The sequence below is a fragment of the Perca fluviatilis genome, chromosome 2, assembly GCF_010015445.1.
Source record: "Perca fluviatilis chromosome 2, GENO_Pfluv_1.0, whole genome shotgun sequence".
Taxonomy (NCBI): domain Eukaryota; kingdom Metazoa; phylum Chordata; class Actinopteri; order Perciformes; family Percidae; genus Perca; species Perca fluviatilis.
The window spans coordinates 29,810,547-29,833,215 of record NC_053113.1 but is presented as its reverse complement, the minus strand read 5'-3'; the positions used below and the strand labels follow the sequence as shown (position 1 = coordinate 29,833,215).

The 22,669-nt window shown below is 40.1% G+C and overlaps 2 protein-coding genes across 18 annotated transcripts in view; both read left to right on the top strand.

The window, feature by feature from the left end:
* elna (elastin a) overlaps positions 1 to 2,729 on the top strand; it is a 58,577-nt gene extending 55,848 nt beyond the window's left edge. For all 15 annotated transcript variants that reach the window (XM_039824729.1, XM_039824721.1, XM_039824657.1 and 12 more), the window contains 2 exons: positions 933 to 1,001; positions 1,149 to 2,729. In XM_039824729.1, coding sequence (XP_039680663.1) covers positions 933 to 1,001; positions 1,149 to 1,195 — 116 coding nt within the window. In that variant the 3' untranslated portion in view covers positions 1,196 to 2,729. The remainder of the gene's footprint in view (positions 1 to 932; positions 1,002 to 1,148) is intronic.
* A 1,109-nt stretch (positions 2,730 to 3,838) lies between these two features.
* limk1a (LIM domain kinase 1a) overlaps positions 3,839 to 22,669 on the top strand; it is a 53,853-nt gene continuing 35,022 nt past the window's right edge. Inside the window, exons 1-2 of one of the 3 annotated variants that reach the window (XM_039824641.1) lie at positions 3,839 to 4,046; positions 7,668 to 7,767. In XM_039824641.1, the coding sequence (XP_039680575.1) occupies positions 3,989 to 4,046; positions 7,668 to 7,767 (158 nt within the window). In that variant the 5' untranslated portion in view covers positions 3,839 to 3,988. Of the gene's footprint in view, positions 4,047 to 7,667; positions 7,768 to 13,767; positions 13,867 to 18,515; positions 18,629 to 22,669 lie in introns of those variants that run through there. The other 2 variants (XM_039824649.1, XM_039824644.1) reach the window with 2 other exon arrangements.

Below are 22,669 nucleotides of genomic sequence, written 5' to 3'. Positions count from 1 at the left end.
CATCTGGTTTCTTTAATAACTACCGGTTTGATCCCTGGCAGTAACTGAGGTATCGACAGCTTTCAAGGAGACCTGTGTGAATGAATTAAAAGATACAGTTCACTCTGGATGCACCAGTTTCCTCCCAAAGTCCAAAGACATGCATAACCGCCGTGAAACAGTGTACTCAGTTTCCCTCTCTTCATTCACTCTCTAGCTCGCGCAACCACCGCTGCTCTCTCTGTCTCGCTCGTTGAGCCGAGGCCAACTTTGAATGGTGTGTTTACAAACGGCAACCGACATATCCTGCATAGTATGCAGTAAATATTGTAATGTCAAACTACTATTTTATTATTTCCAAGGTTAAAAATTAACTTTCACACATTGACTGTCCTCAGATATATAATATACTGTATGCAAATTCTTGACAAGGCCTCTGTCTTTGTTTGGTTGCCTCATACACACAATGAGTTTCATCAGTTGTACTGACCTTCAGGAGCTAATCTGATAGCATTTTATCAACAAATGTCATTCTTTTGAAGGAATAAGATACAATTCTTGTCCAGTGCATCAGTAGCCGTCTCTTTTTCATTCATCACTGACCTTATTAACAGTATTAAACATCCACTTACATTGTGTGAGTTGCTCTCTACCGGCCACTTCCATCAATAAATCCATCTTTAATTTCATTTACAGCACCTTTTGTTGTGGTAGTGAACACCCACGGGTGTTTAAACAGCTTCTCTGGGAGGCTGGTTGTACAGTATAATTGCTGGATTGATTCTGTGGTCAAACACAATACGTCCACTAGTTGTAAACTTCACTCAGTCATACCAGCCAAGCAAGGAGACCTGTTGTGGAACACGACAAGTCACTAAACATTTATTTAGCGTCAGGGCATTTATTAGTTAAAGTTAACAGCTGATTTCTGTGTTCTTTTTGTTGTTCTGTAGCCAAAGCAGCCAAGTACGGTCCATTGCAGGGCTTCCTTGGTGGTGCAGGAGGAGGAGGAGTCTACAGAGGTAAAAGGATTTTACTAACTCTAGTCAGTTTGACCAAACAACATATGCAGAGCCATCCATACATTTTTTTTAAAAACATACATGTGTGAACTTGCATTCTCACCAGTGTTTTCTTAGAAAAGACTAATCTGATGTTCTTCGCTGCAGGTGGAGTTGCAGGATGCGTGGGCAAATACTGTGGGAGGAGGAAGTAGAGCCCACCAGTGTGACCTCAAGAAACCATGGTGCTACTGCATGATCTAGAATGTACATTTTATATGCAAACAAACCCCATTAGAAAACATGTAAAGATGTTTTTTTTACTTACTGGACTTCAGCGTCTGATTTTATACAAGCCCACCGACCCAGAATTTTGTACACGCCCTGATGAGACGTATGTTATTGATAGTGCCTTTAATCAATAATGTGGTCAAGTTAATCAGCTTTAACTCCCTGTACTGCACCAGCCTACTTAAAATATAGAGCGTGTGTTTGTGTCACCATGTGTTGTTCTTGTGTGTGTGTGTGTGTGTGTGTGTGTGTGTGTGTGTGTTGTTGTGTGTGTGTGTGTGTGTGTGTGTGTGTGTGTGTTTTATGGTTGTACTGTTGTGCGAAAGACTGACTGAACCATCGGCTGCCAATGTGACCTATGAATGATTTCCCTTTCAGTTTTAATCCTGAAACAAGGTGAACTGTCCTCATTATTACAGCCCACACTATCTCACCTCGCTGTGCAGACCTTGTCATCTCTCTGTCAGAGGGGTTGGGTTGGTCGATGCTCGTCCAAAAACTGATGAAATCTAGCCAATCTCTGCATTGTCTCTGGCTCCCCGTCTTCTCTGCTGCTATTTTTAGGCGTGCTGGGTATATAGCAGCGGGAATCGGGGCTCCGGCCAACCCATCTGCTGTCAGTAACTTTGCTGATTCTAGTTGCTATGCAGTTCAGTTTTCTCAGCATTTTTAATGTTGCCAAACTTGTGATGTATGAAGAGCAGTTTCTGCTCTGAGGAACGACATGCTGAAGACAATCAAAAAGTGTTTGATTCATTACAAGATGTTTAAAAACATGGCGAAAGCAGTGTTGCCTTTTAGTTCCAAGTAGATTAAAGTGTAACTCAGATACTACTCTGGCATGTACGTTATGTATGTGTGAATCTTTAATTATGTGTCTGAAATAGAGCACTTCAAATGTTTAGTCTCATTGCAGCAGTTATTTCCATTTATGTAACTTGTCATTACATGATTATTCAAGATGTTTTGCACCATGCTTTGACTCATAGCTTCATTGTTATCAGGAACATGTGAACATAAAGCGCATTTATTCACTGTTTAGAATTGTAATACAGAATAAGACTTTGTTTGATGGGAGAGCCAAAGTGTTAATGTGAGTCATAAGCTCCCATTGTTCTTCATTTACTTGAGCTGCTTTTAAAAAGGCTTACTGACCAAAGGTTCATGAGCGCTGTTGCCAAGTGACTCCATCTCTTTCTGTAATTGTGTACTGTATTTTGTACTAATTTGATATTTGCTGGCTTCGGTTCCTTCACTCGGTGCTGTGCAAGAACTGTCTTTGAGCCTGGGTCAGACCTTGTCTAATGTGCCGTGGGATACTCTTCATCTTTATTTAAAACTGTTTTTATAAGGAGGAACAGTGTGGTTTTGCACTTTTTATATTTCCACGACACACATGTGACTTGTTCCAGCATTTATTTACTTCATCAAATAACAAAATAAAATGTGTTAAAAGTACTTGTGTCTTCCTATTTATTTACACTTTTTCTTTTCTTTATGGATGCATTCCACAGCAGAGTTGATGAAAACCACCTGGCTCAGGGTGTCCTGGTAGATCAGCGATAATATCTCAGGTTCAAGTCTTGTTGCATCTCAGTTCTGCCAGATTGTTACTGTTATTCCGACTGGGCAAAATGAACCAGGAACCATCAGTGTATTTTAAATTCTGATATGTGAAAGAGTTGATAGAGCTCTTCATTGTAATGACAAACTGATTAAGGCCATTTGGCCTCGGTGGAGAGGACTAAACTCTGTTCTTGTTGTGCCAGCTGGAAATAATGAACTCATGTTGCTGTGTTCACTGAAGATCTCCTGGGAGAACCACTGACCCATGATTCACATTCTATAGTACACTGTTTAAAACCAGGTAAATATGTATTCGTCATTTTAATGTTTCCTCCATATTTGTTAAATTGTGTGTTTGCCTGTGTTCAGCTTACCTGGCTCACACTGAAAGATTCGAGTACTTTCACATTTTACACTTCAACTGGTTTCAGTGCAAACTCCAGCACTTCCACTTCAGATGATATTTGAACACATTTGACCACTTACAGTAGATATAAACTAATATTTCAATTGCTTTTATTTATTCATCTTTAACTGACATTTAAACTTATTTTATCCTGTCTGCTTTTAGTGCTACACTTCAACGGTTTAAAGTGACTAAAACTTTTTTAATAATTCAACTGTAATTATACATTTTACATAGTTTCAAAAGCTTCAAAGACTCAACATGATAAACAGTACCATGTAGCCTAATTTGTGACTGTTTCAAATGGACCAACAGCTTGTGAGCACACCTCGATTTTCTCAACTAGAAAAATGTTGCCTGTACGTTGTAAAATAGCTGTCAAATAAATAGGGGCTAAATTAATATACTGCCTTTCTGTAACTGCTAAACCCACCGCGGTGTTTACTGCACTGCACTGTGTTCCTCCTCCCCGCCCTCTAGAAATGCATAAATTAAGCAGGGAGTGTTGCTGATTGGCTGGCTCCTTTCTTCCTCTCCCCGGCTCAGCAGCTTCATTGGTCAGCAGCCCTCTTGAATGAAGCGCCGCAGAAACGTGCAGACAGGAGGAAGCTGCTAGGGCGCCGCAGGGAGGGACAGAAGCACAGCAACACGACCGCGGGGCGGGCTGCTGGGGTGGTCGGACACCGGTTATCTGTCGACCAGAGGCGGCTGGCTCTCTCTCCCGGAGCTCGGTGTCGGAGAGTGAATGAGGTTGATGCTGCTCTGCTGCACCTGGAAGGACGAACGCATGGGAGAGGAGGAAGGTAAGGAGCTGCTGCTGGAGGTGCATGCGGCGGTGGCGGGGCGGGAGACGCAGGGACAGTGGAAAACACAGAGGATGCTCCACCGAAACTGGCAGTTAACATTATGCTTTGCACTAGGTTTCCTACTTTGGGTGTCGTTCACTGTCAGTCACAGACAGACAGACAGCAGTGTAGCATTGGTGTATCTGCAGGGAGCGTCAGGCTGTTACGTTGTGTCCACATTGTGCTGCAACTGAAGCCATGTTTTTGTTGATGCACCCGTCTCGTTTGGATGCAGTGTTCATCCTCAGGCCATGCACAGTAGTCATTCGATCTGGGATAGCCAAATATATTCTGCTTATAAACAGGTTGTTACATTAATACAATATAATGAGGACTCTACGGCGTGATGAATGCACACAATTGTCTAAGGTGCTGCTTGAACTGCTATTGCCCAGCATCATCTAAAGGTTTTACAAAGTTGAACTTAAATGAACAACATAGGCTACTAAGTGAGTTGGAGCTGCAGCTTCTTTGGCAAAGGCACATCTAATAGCCCCAAAGATTAAAATCCCCTCCAACTTTCCTCATCTACGTCATTGTGGACCAGTATAGATGTAATAATGGCAGTAGTTAATAACACAATGTTACCTAATTCTAATTTGTTAAAGTAAACATTAACTGGAGAAATAACTCCAGGACAATGATTTCCAACATGGAATGCATTGCAAGATACATTTAAGGGGAGATGATTAACAGAAGAGGGAATCAATAAAAGAAACATATTCATGCTACACAAAGTAATGCTATATTTTTTTCTATGTCTCTCTAATTTTTTCTCCTAAATTACTTTATTATTTTACTTCTTCTGGACTGTAAAACAAGGGCAAAATTTTTTTTGTTGAATTGGTCAGAAATGATGCAAGTAGACAGGTTTTTTTATTAAACATTGGGAACAATTGCTCTTTTAAACAAGCTTTAGTATAATAATTGTGTATCGCTGTGAAAATTTGGTAAATACCTGCATTAAGATGTGATGTTACTGCATATTTAGTGATTCCGTACACTGTACTACAGCAGACCTTTTATGTGATGACTCACTTTGCAAGAGGAACTTTGAGTATTGATTTGCGAGGGGTGGGACACCCAGTCCTAGACCTGCACAGGTTATACAGTGTGTGTGTGTGTGTGTGTGTGTGTGTGTGTGTGTGTGTGTGTGTGTGTGTGTGTGTGTGTGTGTACGTGTACGTGCATGCATGCCTAACTTATGTATTAGTGTCTTCTCTGAGACCTTTGCAGACAGCAGAGGTCAAGACGACACAATTATCAGGGAGAGAAATTCTCCATAATAAAGTAATAATATTTATTATTAAACAGGAGAGGAGAGAAAAGGTATTAGCACAAACCAGACCTGCCTACGAGCCAGGATGATCAATAAAACTACTACAGCAGGGCGGCTCTGTCAGGCATTACAGTAACGAGCCGACCGCACAAAACCTCTGCAACACAGTTTTTAAACTGAGGGATTGACGAATAATAAAAGCTGCAACAATAACTTCGTTAGTGATAAAACATCGATACACTGGTACCACCAATATACTGGACAGATGTTGTGTTGCTTAGAGCAGCAGATGTGTCTTTGAACTCTGAACTGATCTGTGTTCAGCATTTTATTTGTTTATAGCTGTTTTGCATTTGAGAGATGGCATGCAGCATAGCATGGCATCTTGTTGTGGATGTGCAGAAGAACTTCGTCACAGATGGGTTTTTTTTTAGATCTATTTTTTTTATTTAGAACACAAATTCATCACCGATGTTTGAGTTTCAGTTGTCTGTAAAAATATAATAATTCAGTAAATTGTATTAAATACAGTGTATTATGTTTTACTTTCCAGCTGCATAAACATGATTTATTGCCAATAATCATTTTTGCTATAATTTCCATACAGTAGTGGAGTATGCCCTGTACTGTGTAACGCACCTAACGTATGATGCCCAGTTTCCACAGATGAAGTCTCATGTTAAAAGTTTCAATTGCAAAAAACTAAAACAATTTACAAGTTGAAATAGTATCTGCTTCTATGATGAAAAGGTGACAACATGCACTTTTGAAGTCTTTTGAATTACGTTAAAGATCATTTTTGGGGCTTTTCCGCCTTTAATATTTGATAGGACAGCTAGGTGAGAAAGGGGAAGACATGTAGGAAATCGTCACAGGTCGGATTTGAACCCTGGACCTCTGCGTCGAGGCATATACCTCTCAGTACATGTACACCAGCTCTAGCCACTGATCCAACTCGGCCACATTTTACATTATTTTTGAGTTCACTGCAGGTTTAGGATCTCAGACAGTATATGAACTCCAACAAATTTCAAGATTTTTAGAGTGAAAGTACAAAAACTCAGCAATGATGCCAATAAAGAATAGTGCAGGAGGAGTTACGTCAGGAAGTTACAGTATTCATCTTTAGCTTCATCCTTCTATTACAGATTATAGCCCAGCCCCTGCTAATAAAAGGAGCAACACGTATGAACTGTGTTTAACTGGCGGCCATGTTTATATACATTGTTGCTTAGTTACCTCTCCACCTTTTTTTCTAAAACTCTAATATTCTCAATTATTCTCAAATATTCTTCAAAAGTTTCTATGATTTTCCACAAGATTATTTGTATTTTACTTAAGTTATTTATTTTTTGACATTTTTTTTGACAAGAAAAAAAGAAAAGAAAAAAAACAGACAGACCAAGGGACAGCAGGCAAAATCGTCATAGATTAACAGAAATGCTCAACATCATGTAAAACAGGAAAAGAAAAGGGGAAAAAAAGGGGGACAAGACATATACATGTCACTTTGTATTCAGATAAGATGTCCAGTTTTTCCAATATACTTCACTTGAGAATAGTCTGTTAAATGTACAGATGTTGCAGCCTGTCCACGTTTGTCCCCAATCAGCTCCACACAGGCTTCTTCCTTTTTGAATTTTCCGACTCCAATGACACCAAAGTCCCTTTAAAAACCTTAAAGTATCACAGATGCTAAATCACTTGTTGACAAAAATGATTTAGTTCAGTAATTTAGTAGTAGAACTACATAAGTATTACATCTTACTTTAACAAGGATTTTCTGGAATGATCAATAGCAATTTGAATCACTGGCTTAAAAGCTATGTGACTTACTTCAATAATAATCATTAGGATATTTCTTTCTAGATTAGATTAAACTTGATTTTAGAAACAATTTAATTTAGTAGCCATTAGCCAAAACTTCATTAGATTAATTAAAGTGCAATAGTGTGAAACTGTCCTTAAAGAAAAGTTTTAAATATTAGGCCTATTCTAAAATTGGATCCAGAAAGTTTCCATTATTTCACTAAAAGTTATGATTTAATATGAATTGTTACACATGTGCTGGGTGATACTTTCAGCTTTTCACTTTTTCATGTGTGTTGTGTATTTGTTATCTGGAGCTTCAGTACAGATTTGCATTGAAGGCCAGATAAGAATAGAGATAACAGTCACATACAACACACATCGGCAATTGTTACATCCCATCAAAGAACTGTTGTTGATTGTACGCATATAGTGAACTATAAAATGGTGGATATCAGCACGCCCTGTGACCTTTGTCTCATGTGTTACAGCTGGAGGAAGTTTGCCCGTCTGTGCGGGATGCAAACAGAGGATCTACGATGAGCAGTACCTCCAGGCCCTCAGTGCTGACTGGCACACCGTCTGCTTCAGGTATGTTCAGCAAAAATGTACCGCCCAACAGCCTCAAGAGCATGAGTTCACGCGTCTTTAAAAGGCAGTGATGGATGAGTGTAGAGCTGAAACAATAGTCAGAATCAGAATCAGAAGATCTTTTCCCTGGGCAGCTTAAATACAACAGAATAACAATGCATCTGGTTACAAAGACAGAATATAACCATTATGTCACTATACCATTTCAAGGCATGTACCCATGTATACTAATCAAAACAAAAGTACTGGTGACAAAAGTATCATTATTGCAGTATAAATGCATACTGAAAAAAATAAAAATAGTAATAATTTACACAAACTACACAAGGTTCAAAACAACAAAATACAGTGTTACAGAAAGGTATAAAGAGAGAGATGCATGAAAAATAGGTTAGCTGGGTAATTCTTTCAAATTTTTAAAATATGACAAAATAGGTTCCCATTTCAAATTAAATCTGTCCACAGATCCCTTAAGTGAAAATTTTATCTTTTCTAATTTTAAAAAGAACATCACATCCTCTAGCCAAACTGTTGCGGATGGTGGGGTAGGGGATTTCCAACTTAACAAAATTCTTCTGCTGGCCAATAAGGAGGTATAAGCAATGATGTCCCTCTGGGTTGCAGTTACGGTAATTGTTATAGAGTCACTGGGAGATCCAAAAATAGCTATTGAAGAACAAGGCCGCAGTGCCACCCCAAGGGCCTCACTAATAGTTTTAAAAACCAATTCCCAGAAATTATTTAGAGAGGAGCAAGACCAAAATGTGTGTGTTAGACTGGCTGGGGAGCAAGAGCACCTATCACAGGTTGCGTCTAACCCGGGATATATTCTCGCCAACCATTCCTTGTTCAAGTGAACCCTGTGAAGCACTTTAAATTGTATGAGCCCTAACCTAACAGAGGATGACGATGAGTGGACTCTTTTGAGCGCCTCCCTCCAGAAAGCCTCAGACAGAATCAGAAGATTTATTGTCATTGTGCAAAATGAACAACGAAATGTTTAGCAGCAGTTCACCTAGTATTATAAATCTAAATCTAAAAGACAAGAAATAAATAGTATAACAACAAATTAGAAAGAAGTATACAACATGTATATACACACAGAATTTGAAAGAAATATATACACAAAAATAGAAAGAAATATACACACTAAAAGTACTGGTTATTGGTTATTTGGTTATTGCACATGGTCCGTATTTGAAGGTGTGTGTGTGTGTGTGTGTGTGTGTGTGTGTGTGTGTGTGTGTGTGTGTGTGTGTGTGTGTGTGTGTGTGTGTGCGTGTGCGGGGGGGCAGGGGTGCTAGTGAGTGTGTGTAATCAGTGTGGTGATGGCTTGTGGAAAGAAGCTGTTCCTGAGTCTGTTTGTCCTGGTCCTGATTGACCTGTAGCGCCTGCCAGAGGGCAGCAGGTCAAACAGGGGGTAGGCAGGATGGGAGCAGTCTGTGATGATTGCCTTAGCTCTGCTGAGGCAGCATGATGAATGGATGTCCTTCAGGGAGGGGAGGGGGGCAGCCGATGATCCCCTGTGCGGTGTTGACCACTCTCTGGAGCTTCTTCCGTTCTGCCTCGGTGCAGTGGGACAACCACACCGTGATGCAGTACGTCAGGGTGCTCTCGACGGTGGAGGGGTAGAAGGTCACTAGCAGCTCCTTGCCGATGATGTTCTTCCTGAGCACTCTCAGGAAGTGCAGGCGTTGCTGTGTCTTTTTAATGACAGCTGTGGTGTTTGCCGTCCAGGAGAGGTCGGCAGAGATCATGGTGCCCAGGAAGGTGAAGGTGTGGACCCTCTCTACGCAGTCTCCGTTGATGTAGAGGGGGCGCAGATCTGCCCTGTGCTTTCTGAAGTCCAGAAGGATCTCCTTGGTCTTAGCTGCGTTCAGAGCCAGGTTGTTAGCCAAGCACCACTTGGACAATTTCAGGACCTCTTCTCTATAGGCTGACTCGTCTCCCTCAGAGATCAGCCCCACCACCGTCGTGTCGTCAGCAAACTTCAGTATGCTGTCGCTGGTGTGGACGGGTCGGCGGTGTAGAGGGTGTAGAGCAGTGGGCTCAGCACACACCCTTGTGGGGAGCCCGTGCTCAAAGATCGGGTGGAGGAGAGGTTGAGAGTTTTATTGTCTGGGGTCTGTTAGAGAGAAAGTCCTTGATCCATGATTGTGTTGAAGGCTGAGCTGTAGTCGATGAAGAGCATCCTGACGTAACTCTCTCTGTGCTCCAGGTGGCTCAGCGCGGTGTGTAGGGTGATGGCGTCCTCAGTCGATCTATTTGCTCTGTAAGCGAATTGGTGGGGGTCGAAGAAGGGAGGAAGGCAGTCTTTGATGTCACCCTAGACCAGCCGTTCCAGGCACTTGGTGATGATGGGTGTTAGTGCCACTGGGCCGTAGTCATTAAGGCTGTCCGTATTGGATTTTTTGGGGTACAGGGATGATGGTGGCCCGACTTCAGACAGACTGGGATGGTAGCCTGTGTGAGGGAGAGGTTGAAAATGTTGGTGAAGACCTGTGAAAGCTGGTCAGCACAGGCCCTGAGTACTTTCCCAAGAACAACGTCGGGTCCTGCTGCCTTCCTGGGGTTCACCCTGCTGAGCATCACTTTCACATCCTGTGCCTGCACAGTCACTGGTTGGGATCTGGGTGCTGGTTGAGGCTGAGGTGGTGTGACTGCAGACTGTTGGGGTGGGGTCTCAAAGCGTGCAAAGAAGGTGTTTAGCTCTTCCACCAGTGCGATGCTTTAGTCCGCAGCTGTTCCCCTGAAGTTGGTGATCTGCTGGATGCCCTGCCATACCTGCCGAGGGTTGTTATTGGAGAGGTGGCTTTCTATTTTTCTTCTGTAGTCGGCCTTGGCTTTCCTGATTCCTCTCTTCAGGTCAGCTCTGGCAGCGCTGTGTAGTACTTTGTTTCCTGACCTGAAGGCGGTATTTTTTGGGGGGGACAAGAATAGGCAGGTTTGTGTTTCAGTCTCAGTCAGGTTTCTCTCTACATGAGGTGCCACGTTTTGGAAATAGCTATAGATTTATAAGATCCAAAAGCTTATTTGCAGAGTGACTGTGTATAGAGTATAGAGACTGTACAAAATGTCTTCTCAGTTGGATTTTTTGATCAGTTGTTGTTGTGTGTGTCTGTGTGTGGGCAGTGAGACTTCATGTGTCTCTGTGTGAAAGAAATCTATTCACATTGTTTGGATTATAACCAGTGTGTTGATTTGTAATATTAAGCACAGTTCTTAGTTCTTAGTCTGTTAAACTGATCTTAGAAAACAAAAGCACAACATTTGGGTGGTGCATCCAAAACCATAAATTAGATGTGTTATTATTTAATCAGTATTACACATTTCTTATACAACCCCTGTCCTTCAAAAATGATTTTGTATTGACAAAACAATCTCACCACAAGGTCTACTTAGTAGCTGCTCTGAAGTGCCGGATCGTATTACACAACCTCCAAAAAAGATGACGTTTTCCCAGTTGTCACAGAATTGTAGATGGTTAAATTTCCATTTTTAGGACACTTCAGAGAGTTGATTGGATTAAAGAAAAATCCTCATATTACAATCTAGATTCTCCAGTTGCCTTACATTCTATCTTTTATGAGGAGCTCTCACCTTATTTGTGACTGTTTATGCTACGCGTTTGTCGTTCTGACTGGACTTCAAAATAAAGTGTTGAAGTCATTAAATCTTCAGATCAATACAGTCACCCCATGTCATATAACACGATGCATTTGAGAACATGAATATCAAGAGATTCACAGATGGTGTTGACACACTAATGGCCATCGATTCTTTCAGCACTGCAATTCGAGACTTCCGCTTCCATTTTTTGATTTTAGATTCTTATATTTGATATAGAATAAAAAAATCAAATAAACAGTTTTTTATGGTGGGATTTATCTTTATTAAATGAAAACAAAGACGTATTTTAATATGTATATAGCCTTCCGTACAACAAAAATTATGAATAAATAATTAAAAAAAATCAGAAACACATACCATGTTTAAAAAAAAAAAAAAAAAGGATGCATTTTCTCTAACACAGCGACTGCTTAGCATCATTCTAGTGCCTTTCACTGGTATTGTGGTTTTTATACCATGTCATGAAAATGCAGCAAGAAACAAGCTCTATGACTGATAATTCCCATCAGTGCTGATACTCTCATTAAGCTGAGTCAGGAAGAGTTATTTACTTTTGAAAGTGGGGCAGTTTTTACAAGGCTGTTGTATTTAATAGGACACAGTTGTTGTTGTTGTTGTTGTTGTTGTTGATGATGTTGATGTTGCTGCAGCTTTTGTTACTTGATGATCTTATGTAATCTCGCCACGTCTTTCCTCTCCTCTCACATCTTTCATCCAGCTAACTTTGTTTCTGATGATCAATAAAACAAAAAGAGGACCACAATGGAAATAAGTTTGTAACTTTCTTGTGTTATCCTCGACAGTTCTGATAAATGTACAATGTCACTGTGTTGGCATCTTGTTATGCATTTATTTCTGTTACTGTCTAATCAATCAATCAATCAATCAATCAATCAATCAATCAATCAATCAATCAGGAGATCAAACAACTTCTTGTTGTTCTGGCTGACCCAACCAACACTGACTCAAGTGACATCACTTGAGGCAATTTATCAGTACAATGTAGATACAGTGTAGCTAACATTAGCCACTTGAGCTAATATTTGTTGGTTATGCACTATGGCCAACGTTAGCTCGCCACAACAGGTTCAATGGCAGTTTACATCCAACAGTATGCTCATTGTGCCTAGTCTGGTTTAGTCCTTGTTGTTGTTGTTGTTGTTGTTGTTGTTGTTGTTAGTTTGTGAGTTCACAAGAATGAAGGTTGAAAGTGAGACATGCTAAATTTAGCTTTTAGTTGCAGCACAAAGACTGTGGCTTTATCTCCCGTGAGTTAGTTTTTGCTTTCTTGAGGTGTGAAGAGCCGATTGGCTTTAGTTATCTTGTCTCTAAGGTTCTGTACATATCTATGGGTTCTGTATCAGTAGGCTAACAGGTACTAAGCTTTCAATTTGCTGATGTTGTCGGCTACCACTAGATGTTACAAAAGAGCCACATTTCACTCATAGCACATTTAGAATTGTTGTGACTTTTTTAAATGTTTGTGAAATGCTGCAGTTAAAGCATGGTATTTTATTTTATTTTGACAAGCTGAGGTCTTGCTTCTTCTTGCTTAATTTTTTGGAGGTGATAAATGCCCATCGGCATCACTCCTTTTCACTCAGTTAATCTGAGCCGGTAGGCAGATTGGCCGTCGCTGTGTGGAAAACTCACCGCTCAGTACGTCATTAGTGATTTCCCCCGGCCGGATGTCTGAATGGGAAATCTGAGAAGGATATCTGGGCTTCGGGCAGAGTCCACAATGGCTGTGTGTGTGTGTGTGTGTGTGTGTTTTGTGTGTATGTGTGTGTCTGTGATGAGAGAGTACAGATAGGGAGATACATCTGGCTGCCTCAGCATGGACGAAGGATTGCAGTTTGTCTCAGTTGGGGGTGTCTTTTTTTGGTGTCTGCATTTTTTGCATTTCTCTCCTTGAGTGCGTTCATGTGTGTGAACTCATTTCACACCTTTTGTTTGTTTGCATGTTTATGCACTTTGTACTTTCACTAAAAATAAATGTACTACTTTGCATTCCTTTTTACTGTACCATCATAAGGTGCAAACCTGAGCGCGGCGCCAGCTTCCTTACACTCCTTTTGAGGTGTCAGATATCAGCCTGCAGCTTTAAGCCCTTCTGCCCACCATGTAGTGACACAACACACACCAGAACTGTTTATTTATTACGAGTGAAGCAATGTGAGCAATTAAGTCTGTAAAAAAATTTAAATAAAAAGATAGTCGTAGTCTGTGTTAGATCCTCCTAGAAATCATCCAGATTTTTCCCTGCGTACCACACAGTGTCTAGAAATTAGAGGGAATCTTTTTCTGACCCAGATCCAAATCCGTAGGGAGGAGCAGGATTGTCATAGAAATAGCTTTGCTAGTCAGACAAGGCTTCCGAGGAAAATTGACTGGTTAGACTGGGGAACGGAGCTTCAAATGCCCAACATCATGGCCCGGTGATACCATGGAGCATTACTCCAGTGAAAAGTAAGTGGCGATTATAGTAGCAGAGGGGAATGCAGAATGAAAGTGCCCAGATTGTTGTTTAAAGACTGTAGGGTCCCGTGGGTAGAGAAAACAAAATAGTCAGACTAGCGACTCACTGTACATACAGTAGCCTTCATGGGAAAATGCAGCCGTGTTCTTACTGAAATCTGTTTTCACATTGTCTCAAAGCTCAACGGCTGTTCACACTGTAAAACACAACAGGGACTGTGTCCTCTATATTAGGAACGTTGCCATACCATTTATTTATTTGTGAGTACTTGATATTTGTAATGTAGTTTAACATGTTAGTGGTGTAGCCTCAGAGAGCTGTGTGAGAAAAGTTAGTTTTTGTTTGACCTTTGATATGTTACATACGGTACTCTCTTGGTTTTGAAGTAGTAATCTATGATGTTTTCCTATAAATACATCTCAGTATTGCTTCTCTCTTGCCAGTTTTAAACAAATATAACTTGAACCCAGTTTTGACAACATTTTACATTTGTTGATGTAGATGTTTGTGAGGTGCAGGAATGGCTTCCTTGGGAAATAATTCTGTGGCACAATAAAACTGAGTGCGACCTTGCAACAGTGGTTTGTTTATAATAAACAGAAGAAAAATGCAGCAGTAAACATGACTTCTGATTCTGAACTAATCTCTGTGAAGTGTAGTGAAAAACATCAAACAGATTGGAGCAACACCATGGATGGTGGCAAAATAATGTAAATATGTTAAAGCTATAGTGCGTAGTTTCTGTTGCCCCCATGACAAAGTCTAAGTAATGACAACAACACTGTTGGCGCGTCCACATAATAAAGCCTTCCGTATTATGCTTTGTATAATTCATTAATATCAAAAAGTTACGAACTAAAGCTTTAATCAGTGTTTCCTCTAGAATTTTTTTCAGTAGCGGCCGGGGGGTGTTGAACATCAAAAAGTAACGTTACCTGAAAACAGCGTGTAGTTTCTTTTTAGCATCTCACATCACACTTTCAGTCACTATGACCAATACTACAGTCAGAAACATTGTGCCAAAATATCAACAATAATGTCCCTGTCAACGGGCTTATCTGCTGACCGTTACCTTGAAACCATCCAGCAAATATACCTGAAATCGGTGATTTAATGTCACCGCTCATTTTACACAGTTTAACAACAAAACAAAACGCTGAGTGAACATTACTAGCTACGTGGAAAACGGTTTTAAAACCGTAACGTTAATACAGCGTGTCGGAGGAATACAGCATCTCCTGCAGCGGGGAGTCAGAGGCACAGGGACCGTAGCGTTCGCTAACGTTAGCTTCTTGTCTCATCTGGGGTCTGAAAAACAGTAAATTCATTAAATTCAGTGTCCACAATGCTATTTTCCAATAAACTGTAGCTGTCATATTTCACGGGACCGCGTGAGTGTGGATTTCATGTTGCGTCTTTCGTCGCTATTTGTCACTTTGACAAGTAGTACTTGCCCTGTTGTTTATTTGGTTGCCATGACTTTGCGAGTGATAACGTCCTGTCACTGTTCCAGTTGCACACCCTAAAGGGGAGAGAGAGCGGATGACAGTTCACTTGAGTTCAGTAGAGCACACAGCTCTGCAGAGTTGTGTAATAAGCTGGATGACCGGCGGTGTGCAGTGTACATAACGTAAACCCTGTTGTGCGTCTGCAATATTTCTGATACGGTGGCGGCAGAAATTTTACCGTGGCGGGCCACCGTGGTCATAGAGGAAACACTGTTATTATCAAAAATTATATTTTATCAAATATGAAAACTGAACATATTGGACAAGCTATTACTGTCATAGTAGGAAAACACAGGTGCAGGGATCGACAGTAACGGTTGCCCGGTTGCCCTTGGCAACCAGATTGAGTTAATTGGCAACCATTTTGTGGCCTCTGGTTGCCCCCTTTGGCAACCGCCTCTTCAATATTTGTGTTTCTTTTATATAAAAATAAATCAAAGCTTACAAAACTGGAAAATAATTTTATTAAAAAAAAGTCAATATTTTATTTGGTTGTCTCCGTAAAGTTTAAACACTACGTTCGTGTGCAACACAACATTTCAGCTGTTGTGCGACCACTTTCCACACACGTGCGTTTGCCGTGAAAATTTACACGCAACGCAATTTTCTGTTCACGTTATCGCCGCATGTTAAAATCCGGTGCAAATATGGCACCGGTGCCCGGTATCTACCGGACGGAATAGCAACGCAGATTTCGGTGCCTCATTACAGTGCCACTTAAATGTCTGCGCTGCTCTCTTATGCTCCGAAACAGACGTTACAGGCAACAGAAACATCGCTGCATGTCACACTAGTAAACACTAATAACACGTTACACTTGGCAGCAGGTAACATTAGCCTACCGTTAGCTACAGTAGTAACTGGATTAAACACGGTTAAAATGCTGACAGCTAAACGGTGTACAGTGTGTCCCAGTAAGCCGTGACAGGGAGGCCGCATGCACAATATCAGGACTCTGAAACTGAAGTAGCTAAAGGGCTCTCTAGATGTTTGTCAGTAAGAGCTCTCATCAAGGAGCTCCTGGGTGAGTTTTATTGCGTTCACTGTGGATTTGAGGGGATTAAGTTAAAGTAGACGTTTGAGGTAAGACACCAGACGCAGTAAGAAGATGTGTGTAGCATCATTAAGATAGGACTCTGGAAACATTCCCAACCACTTTTTGCCACATGGGATTCCAGCAATAAGATTATTTCTAGTCGTACCCTTATTAACATGATGATCCTTTTGGTTTCATGTTTTTTATTCACTGTGTGGAATTAGCGTGTTATATTTTTGTCTTGTTATCGTCAGTCATTGTTTAAATAACATAGTGTGGAATCACTGGATTATTGCACATGAATTGCTTCATGTTCTTTTCTACTTTTTACATTTCTACATTAACAATAAAACGGCTTTAGAAATGTACATTAAAGGAGTTAAAGCAATACTGAGAATCATCATCTTATCAATATGTGCTTGTTTTTGTACTCCAGCTCTGAAAACTCGCCCCGTGCTGCAGTCTCTCTGCAGTACAGTGCAGCACCGTCCTGCTCCCAATATAACTATTTCTGCTGCCCCAACAGTCGTCTCAATGGACTACAAGGGCTTGTGCTTCGTTAGCACTTTAGCTAACAACCTCTTTTTTACATTCAGTGTACATTTACTTATCATACACAGTGTTTTCTAACGTTGGTGTTGGATTCACATTCATGTGCTCTCGTTTTCTGTTGTCCCATCAACAAACACACTACTGTTATGAAAAAAAAAGAAAGTTGAAACTGTTCAGGAAAGGCTGCCTTCTCTCAAGGATGAGCTGACACAACGCCTGCAGCTCCTCTGCTGCCTCCTCCATGTGTTGTAGGACACATTTCTGCCTCCATCTTTACCACTACAGACTGATAATGTGTAATCTGAAGAGTTAAAACAAAAGATAAAGGCAAATTAAAGATTACTAAATAATCAGAATTATGTGTAGACGTAGCAAGGTCTTGTCTGCACCATACCTTTCCTTCCAGCTCTGTGATACAGTGAAGAAGTGGGCTGCAGTGACTCAGCTGTTTCTACCCGCAGATAAACTCTGCCTGGTGACAGAAGCCGCAGGACACGATAGATAATACATGGCTCCTACAGTATGTGTCGGATTGTTTGTTGCCCTGTACCTGGACACTGAACTCTGACAGCGTTCATGGTTTTAGATGGTCAGTTAGAGTTTTTTCCTTAAACATCCTGCGACAGTACAATACAGCACACGGTCTTACCATCTATTAAAAGGTGTTATCCAAGGAAACTGTGTGTTATAACCCAAGTGATATGACATTTCTGAGGCAGATACTGAGAGTTTTATAAAAACCAACATATCAGTACATCAGCCGATATGTTTTTATTTAAAAAATATTTAAAAACATCTTTTGATGGAGTTCCCTTAAATTTGGATATTACATAAACTTGTTAGTGCTCTCTCATGGACATACTATGTCTATGTATCTATGAATCTAACTATATTTATCTATTTACAAACATACAGTATACTAATACCGATGTATTTTATATATTAATGATAAGCTAATATCGGCTGATATACGTCATTGGCCCGGCCAGTGTATCAGCACAGCTCTACTTTGGGAGTCAAGATGTCTGAGGATGTTTGAATCAATCTGAGCAGTTAGTCCATGGTTGCTGTGTAGACGATATCTGACTCAGCTGGTTTGTCTGAGGCTGCGTAAACAGATGGGTTGCAGTATGAATGAGACTTATTCTTCTATATCTGTAAGTTAAGTTATGCTTGAAATTAGGTTATTTTTCGCAAATTGTTGTCTTATTGAGGGTGAGATGCTCTGCCTCCTCTCATCCCAAAACAAAGCATGTCAGGACTGCTTTGAGTAGGGTGGTAAATTAAATGAAATTAGAGGAGGTGGAAGAGTTCAACTGATGAGGGATAATAAGACAATTTGATTTGTGCCACCAGAATCTTTAAGTATATTGAATAGTGCAGGAAATGGGAGGTTCACATTACAGGGCCGGCTCTAATGAGGTTAAAAAGAAGAAATAAGCAGCCATGAAGTGGGCGGGGCCGGGGACGGGAAATACTTGATAAAGAAGCATGACCTCTCTGTGCAGCTGCACTGAGAGAGGAAGTAGAGAGGGAGTCACTGATGGTTGTGACAGCGAGCTGGTCAAACTGTTGACCTGACTGTCAAAACAAGACGATCGCTCCCATGGGTGACATGTCAGCAAAGAACCAACGCAGCAGGGTGCTACTCAGAAAGTAAGTGAACCAATGAAAGTACGTGATTGGATGTTTCTTGAGTTTATAGTTTGAGGATAATGTTGGTCAGATTAAATTAAGTGAAACTTATACAAAACAATCTTCACTTAAGGTCGACTTACTCACTTGTTCCGGGGTTTTAAACCCAGAACCTTCTTCAGATAGTTTGTTTAGTTGCTATGGAATTATAGACATTCAAACTTTCCATTATTTTAAGGACTTTCAGGACTTTTAGTTTTGACTCTTTGTCAGTTTTGCAGTCTGTTGAATAGGGCTGCAACAATTATTATCATCATAGATTATTCTAAAGACTATTTTCTTGATTATTTGAGTGATGGTTTGGTAAATAAAACAACGTGACTTCATCAAATGTCTAGCTTGTACGACTAGCAGTCCAAAAACCAAGAATATTAAATTTACTCTAATTTACATTAACTACTATATGTAAGACCAAGAGAAGGGTTCTTCTTGGGTTCTTTCCTAAACCCAACCGTTTATTGTTTTCCTAAGCGTGTTTTTGTAATTTTTTTCCGTGTTTTTATCGCTTTTTTGTGTTACTAAAGCCTTTCCCTGTGTTCTTTTCCTAAACCCAACCTTTTTTACACGCGTACACACATACATTTGCTGTATACAGCGTAGACATACACGTGGATAGCTGAAAATGCTTACAGATTAGGGCTGCTCAATTATGGAAAAAAATATAATCACGATTATTTTGGTGAATATTGAAATCACGATAATTTAACACGATTACTCGTTGAGATCTGGAAAGATGTTGCAATTATTGAACTTAAAAAAACAGTGGAAAAAGTTAATTAAATCAACAGTAAAAAAACACAACTGTGAAATTTGCCTTAATACTTTTCCTATTTATTTTTTCATTCAGAACACAAGAGAAAATAAGAGTTTACTTTCAAAACGTAATGAGCTAAAAAATTGTTTTTCTCAATCATTCTGTTTTTGTGATCATTGGGAGCCGAAATCATAATCACGATTAAATTTCGATTAATTGCACAGCCCTAGTACAGATAACACGCCATTTGGCTTTAGGAAAGTGGCGTGTATGTTTACGCAAAGTCATGATGCCATTTTTGTCCACGCAAAGTTGGAAGTGCGCCCTCGTTTAGAAGAAGTCTCCCGGCTAATCCTGCCTTGTAACTGACCAAAGTTGTTTAAACAGCTAGCTAGCTGATATGATCCTTACCTAGCTACTGCGCATGTGCGACTGCCAACAAAGATGTTACAGCAGTGAGATGTCACACTCTGTAGCTAAAACACAGACCTGAACACAGGGTGAAAAGCGGAGCCAATGTGCAGTACAACAAAAATATGTTTTTTGAAAATTAAACCATGTAAACCTGTTCTCATACAACCTCAAAATACAATTATGAACCTGAAAATGAGCATAATATGGGCACTTTAAATGTAAAGCACAAAAAGTTCATCATCCAGTGTTTAAATTACACTCAATGTCTTCACTCAAGTCAAGTCAAGTCATCTTTGTTGTCAATTCTGCAATATGTGTCAGACATACAGAGCAATTGGAAATACATTTCTCACCGACCCACGGTGCAATATGGACATGTGCAACAACAGTATCTCATAATGTACAGACTGTCAGGGGGATGTAGATATTGAAACTTGTCCCTGTGTGGTTTCAGATGATTTACTCATTTCTCTTTTAAGTTGTCTCTCACATCCCTAATGACACAGCACACACCAGTCATACTTCTGTCTGCAAAAACTCATATTTGTCAGTGACTTCCCTCAATGAACAATGAATCAAACCCTGCTGCCCTGCATGTGACTGTGTGTGTGTGTGTGTGTGTGTGTGTGTGTGTGTGTGTGGAGACATTATTAAGTATTATCAGTTTTCGTCTTTTTTATGTTATACATCATCAGCTTTTACCAAACTTATGTGTGTTTCTGTGAGTCAAAATACTGAAGGATGACTCTGCTGTGTGTGTGTGTGTGTGTGTGTGTGTGTGTGTGTGTGTGTGTGTGTGTGTGTGTGTGTGTGTGTGTGTGTGTGTGTGTGTGTGTGTGTGTGTGTGTGTGTGTGTGGCAAAGCAGATAAGCATGTTATCCAGCACAATCAGGAGTAGGGGAAAACTCATTTGTTCATCTCATTGAATGTCTAGTTTTTATTTTACTCCAAAGAAGCAAGAAATAACAATTTGCTTATGTATTTCTGTTTGTGTAAGTTTGTACATATAAAGGAAAAAAATAATGCATATTTATTGAGAATGCACTAGGGCTGCACAGTTAATCGAATTTTAATCACGATCACGATTTTGGCTTCCCACGATCAAATTCACGTGATCGAGCGATATTTAAAATGATTCAATCCGTTCATAGAATGCTCTGTATCAAAAAAATTTGTTCCCTGCACCGCGCAGCTTAGTTTCTAGATGTAGACAGTCACAGAGGACAGAAGCTAAGTTTCCATCCACTTGTCAATCGAATTATCTGAATTTCGTTAAAAAAACTCATGCGAATAAAGCTGGTGAAAGTGTGTTTCCATCCAACGGCTCTAAAGCGAATAAAAACCTGTGCGTAATGACGTCACATGCTGTTTTGCGATTAAATTGGTATATCGAATTGATTTGAGACATTTTATGGTGTTTCCAAGCTTAACATGGTTTAATATCTAAACAACGATCAATCATCACCAGATGTATCATGGTCATATATTGTTATGAACACTTAAGCCTGTCAAAAAAACTAAATCGAAATCCAACGATTATAAGTTATCTCACGTTAATGTGTCAGATAACGTCCATAATATTTGGACATTGGGTTAGATTTGACCATTTTAAGTGGTTATGATGAGCAATATAGGAGAGGATTTTTTTGGTGATGATTGATCGTTGTTTAGGTACACTAAACCACGTTAAGCTTTTTCACATTATGACTTATAAAGCCAATGAGAACCGTGGAGAGTCAACCCCCAGCCACTCCGCTGCCCTGCTGTGAAGCAGAAACGCTTAATGTCAGATAACGTCCATAATAATTGGACTTTGACAGTTTTCCGTGGTTATGATGGGTAATATGAGAGAGAAATTTGGTGATGATTGATCATTGTTTAGGTACATTAAACCACGTTAAGCTTTTTCCTCGCCATATTAATACGGCCACTGATGAAGAAAATATTAACGTAAGATAACTTCTATAATCGTTGGATTTTGATTTAGTTTTTTTGACAGGCTTAAGTGTTCATGACAAGATATAACCATGATAAATCTGGTGATGATCATCGTTGTTTACATACATTAAACCACGTTAAGCTTTTTCAAGTTAAGCGTTTAATGTCCCTGTCGTAACTGTTGGTCATTTCCTTCGCGAGCTCCTGATAAATGATGGCGTTTCTTAGATTTTTGCTATCTAAAAGAGCCGTTATATTTTTCTGGTAAATTAAATTAAAAACGTATCTCGTCTCCTCGTTTGTCCACTTACATCTGTTTTTGTTTTGCAAACAGAGCGGAAATACTGGGCGGAAATGAACTGAAACTTCTTCTTCTTCGTTTTATTGCGGGTTGCAACCATAAAATGACCTAAAACTTAATCGCAATTCATTATTTATTCGGCAAATAACGTTTCCATCAGCGTTTATCGCATAAGCCGTATATCGATCAAGAGAAAATCCGATGAGACCGAACGTATTTCATTTGAGTCGATATTCATGAAATTCAGTCGGATTTTACTGTTTCCATAAGGCATTTTTCATTCGATATCACTTAATTCGGATAAAAACGGGTCGATGGAAACATAGCTGAGTAACGTGAGGAAAATTCCACAACAGGTAGCAGTCGGTCATAAGTCGGTCCCGAGGTTTATCAGTTTACCAGTAAACGCAACATTTTTGTCCCGTCGGTCGGTTTTTCAAACAACAGCAGTGACCATAGTGCTAGTTTGTGTCTTTTAGCTCATAGCTTTAGCGGCAGACTGTTGTACGTCCTGCTGTTGGAATCCTCTCCAGTGAAATACAGTCACACTACACCGTTTAGCTGTCAGCATTTTAGCCGTGTTTAATCCAGTTAC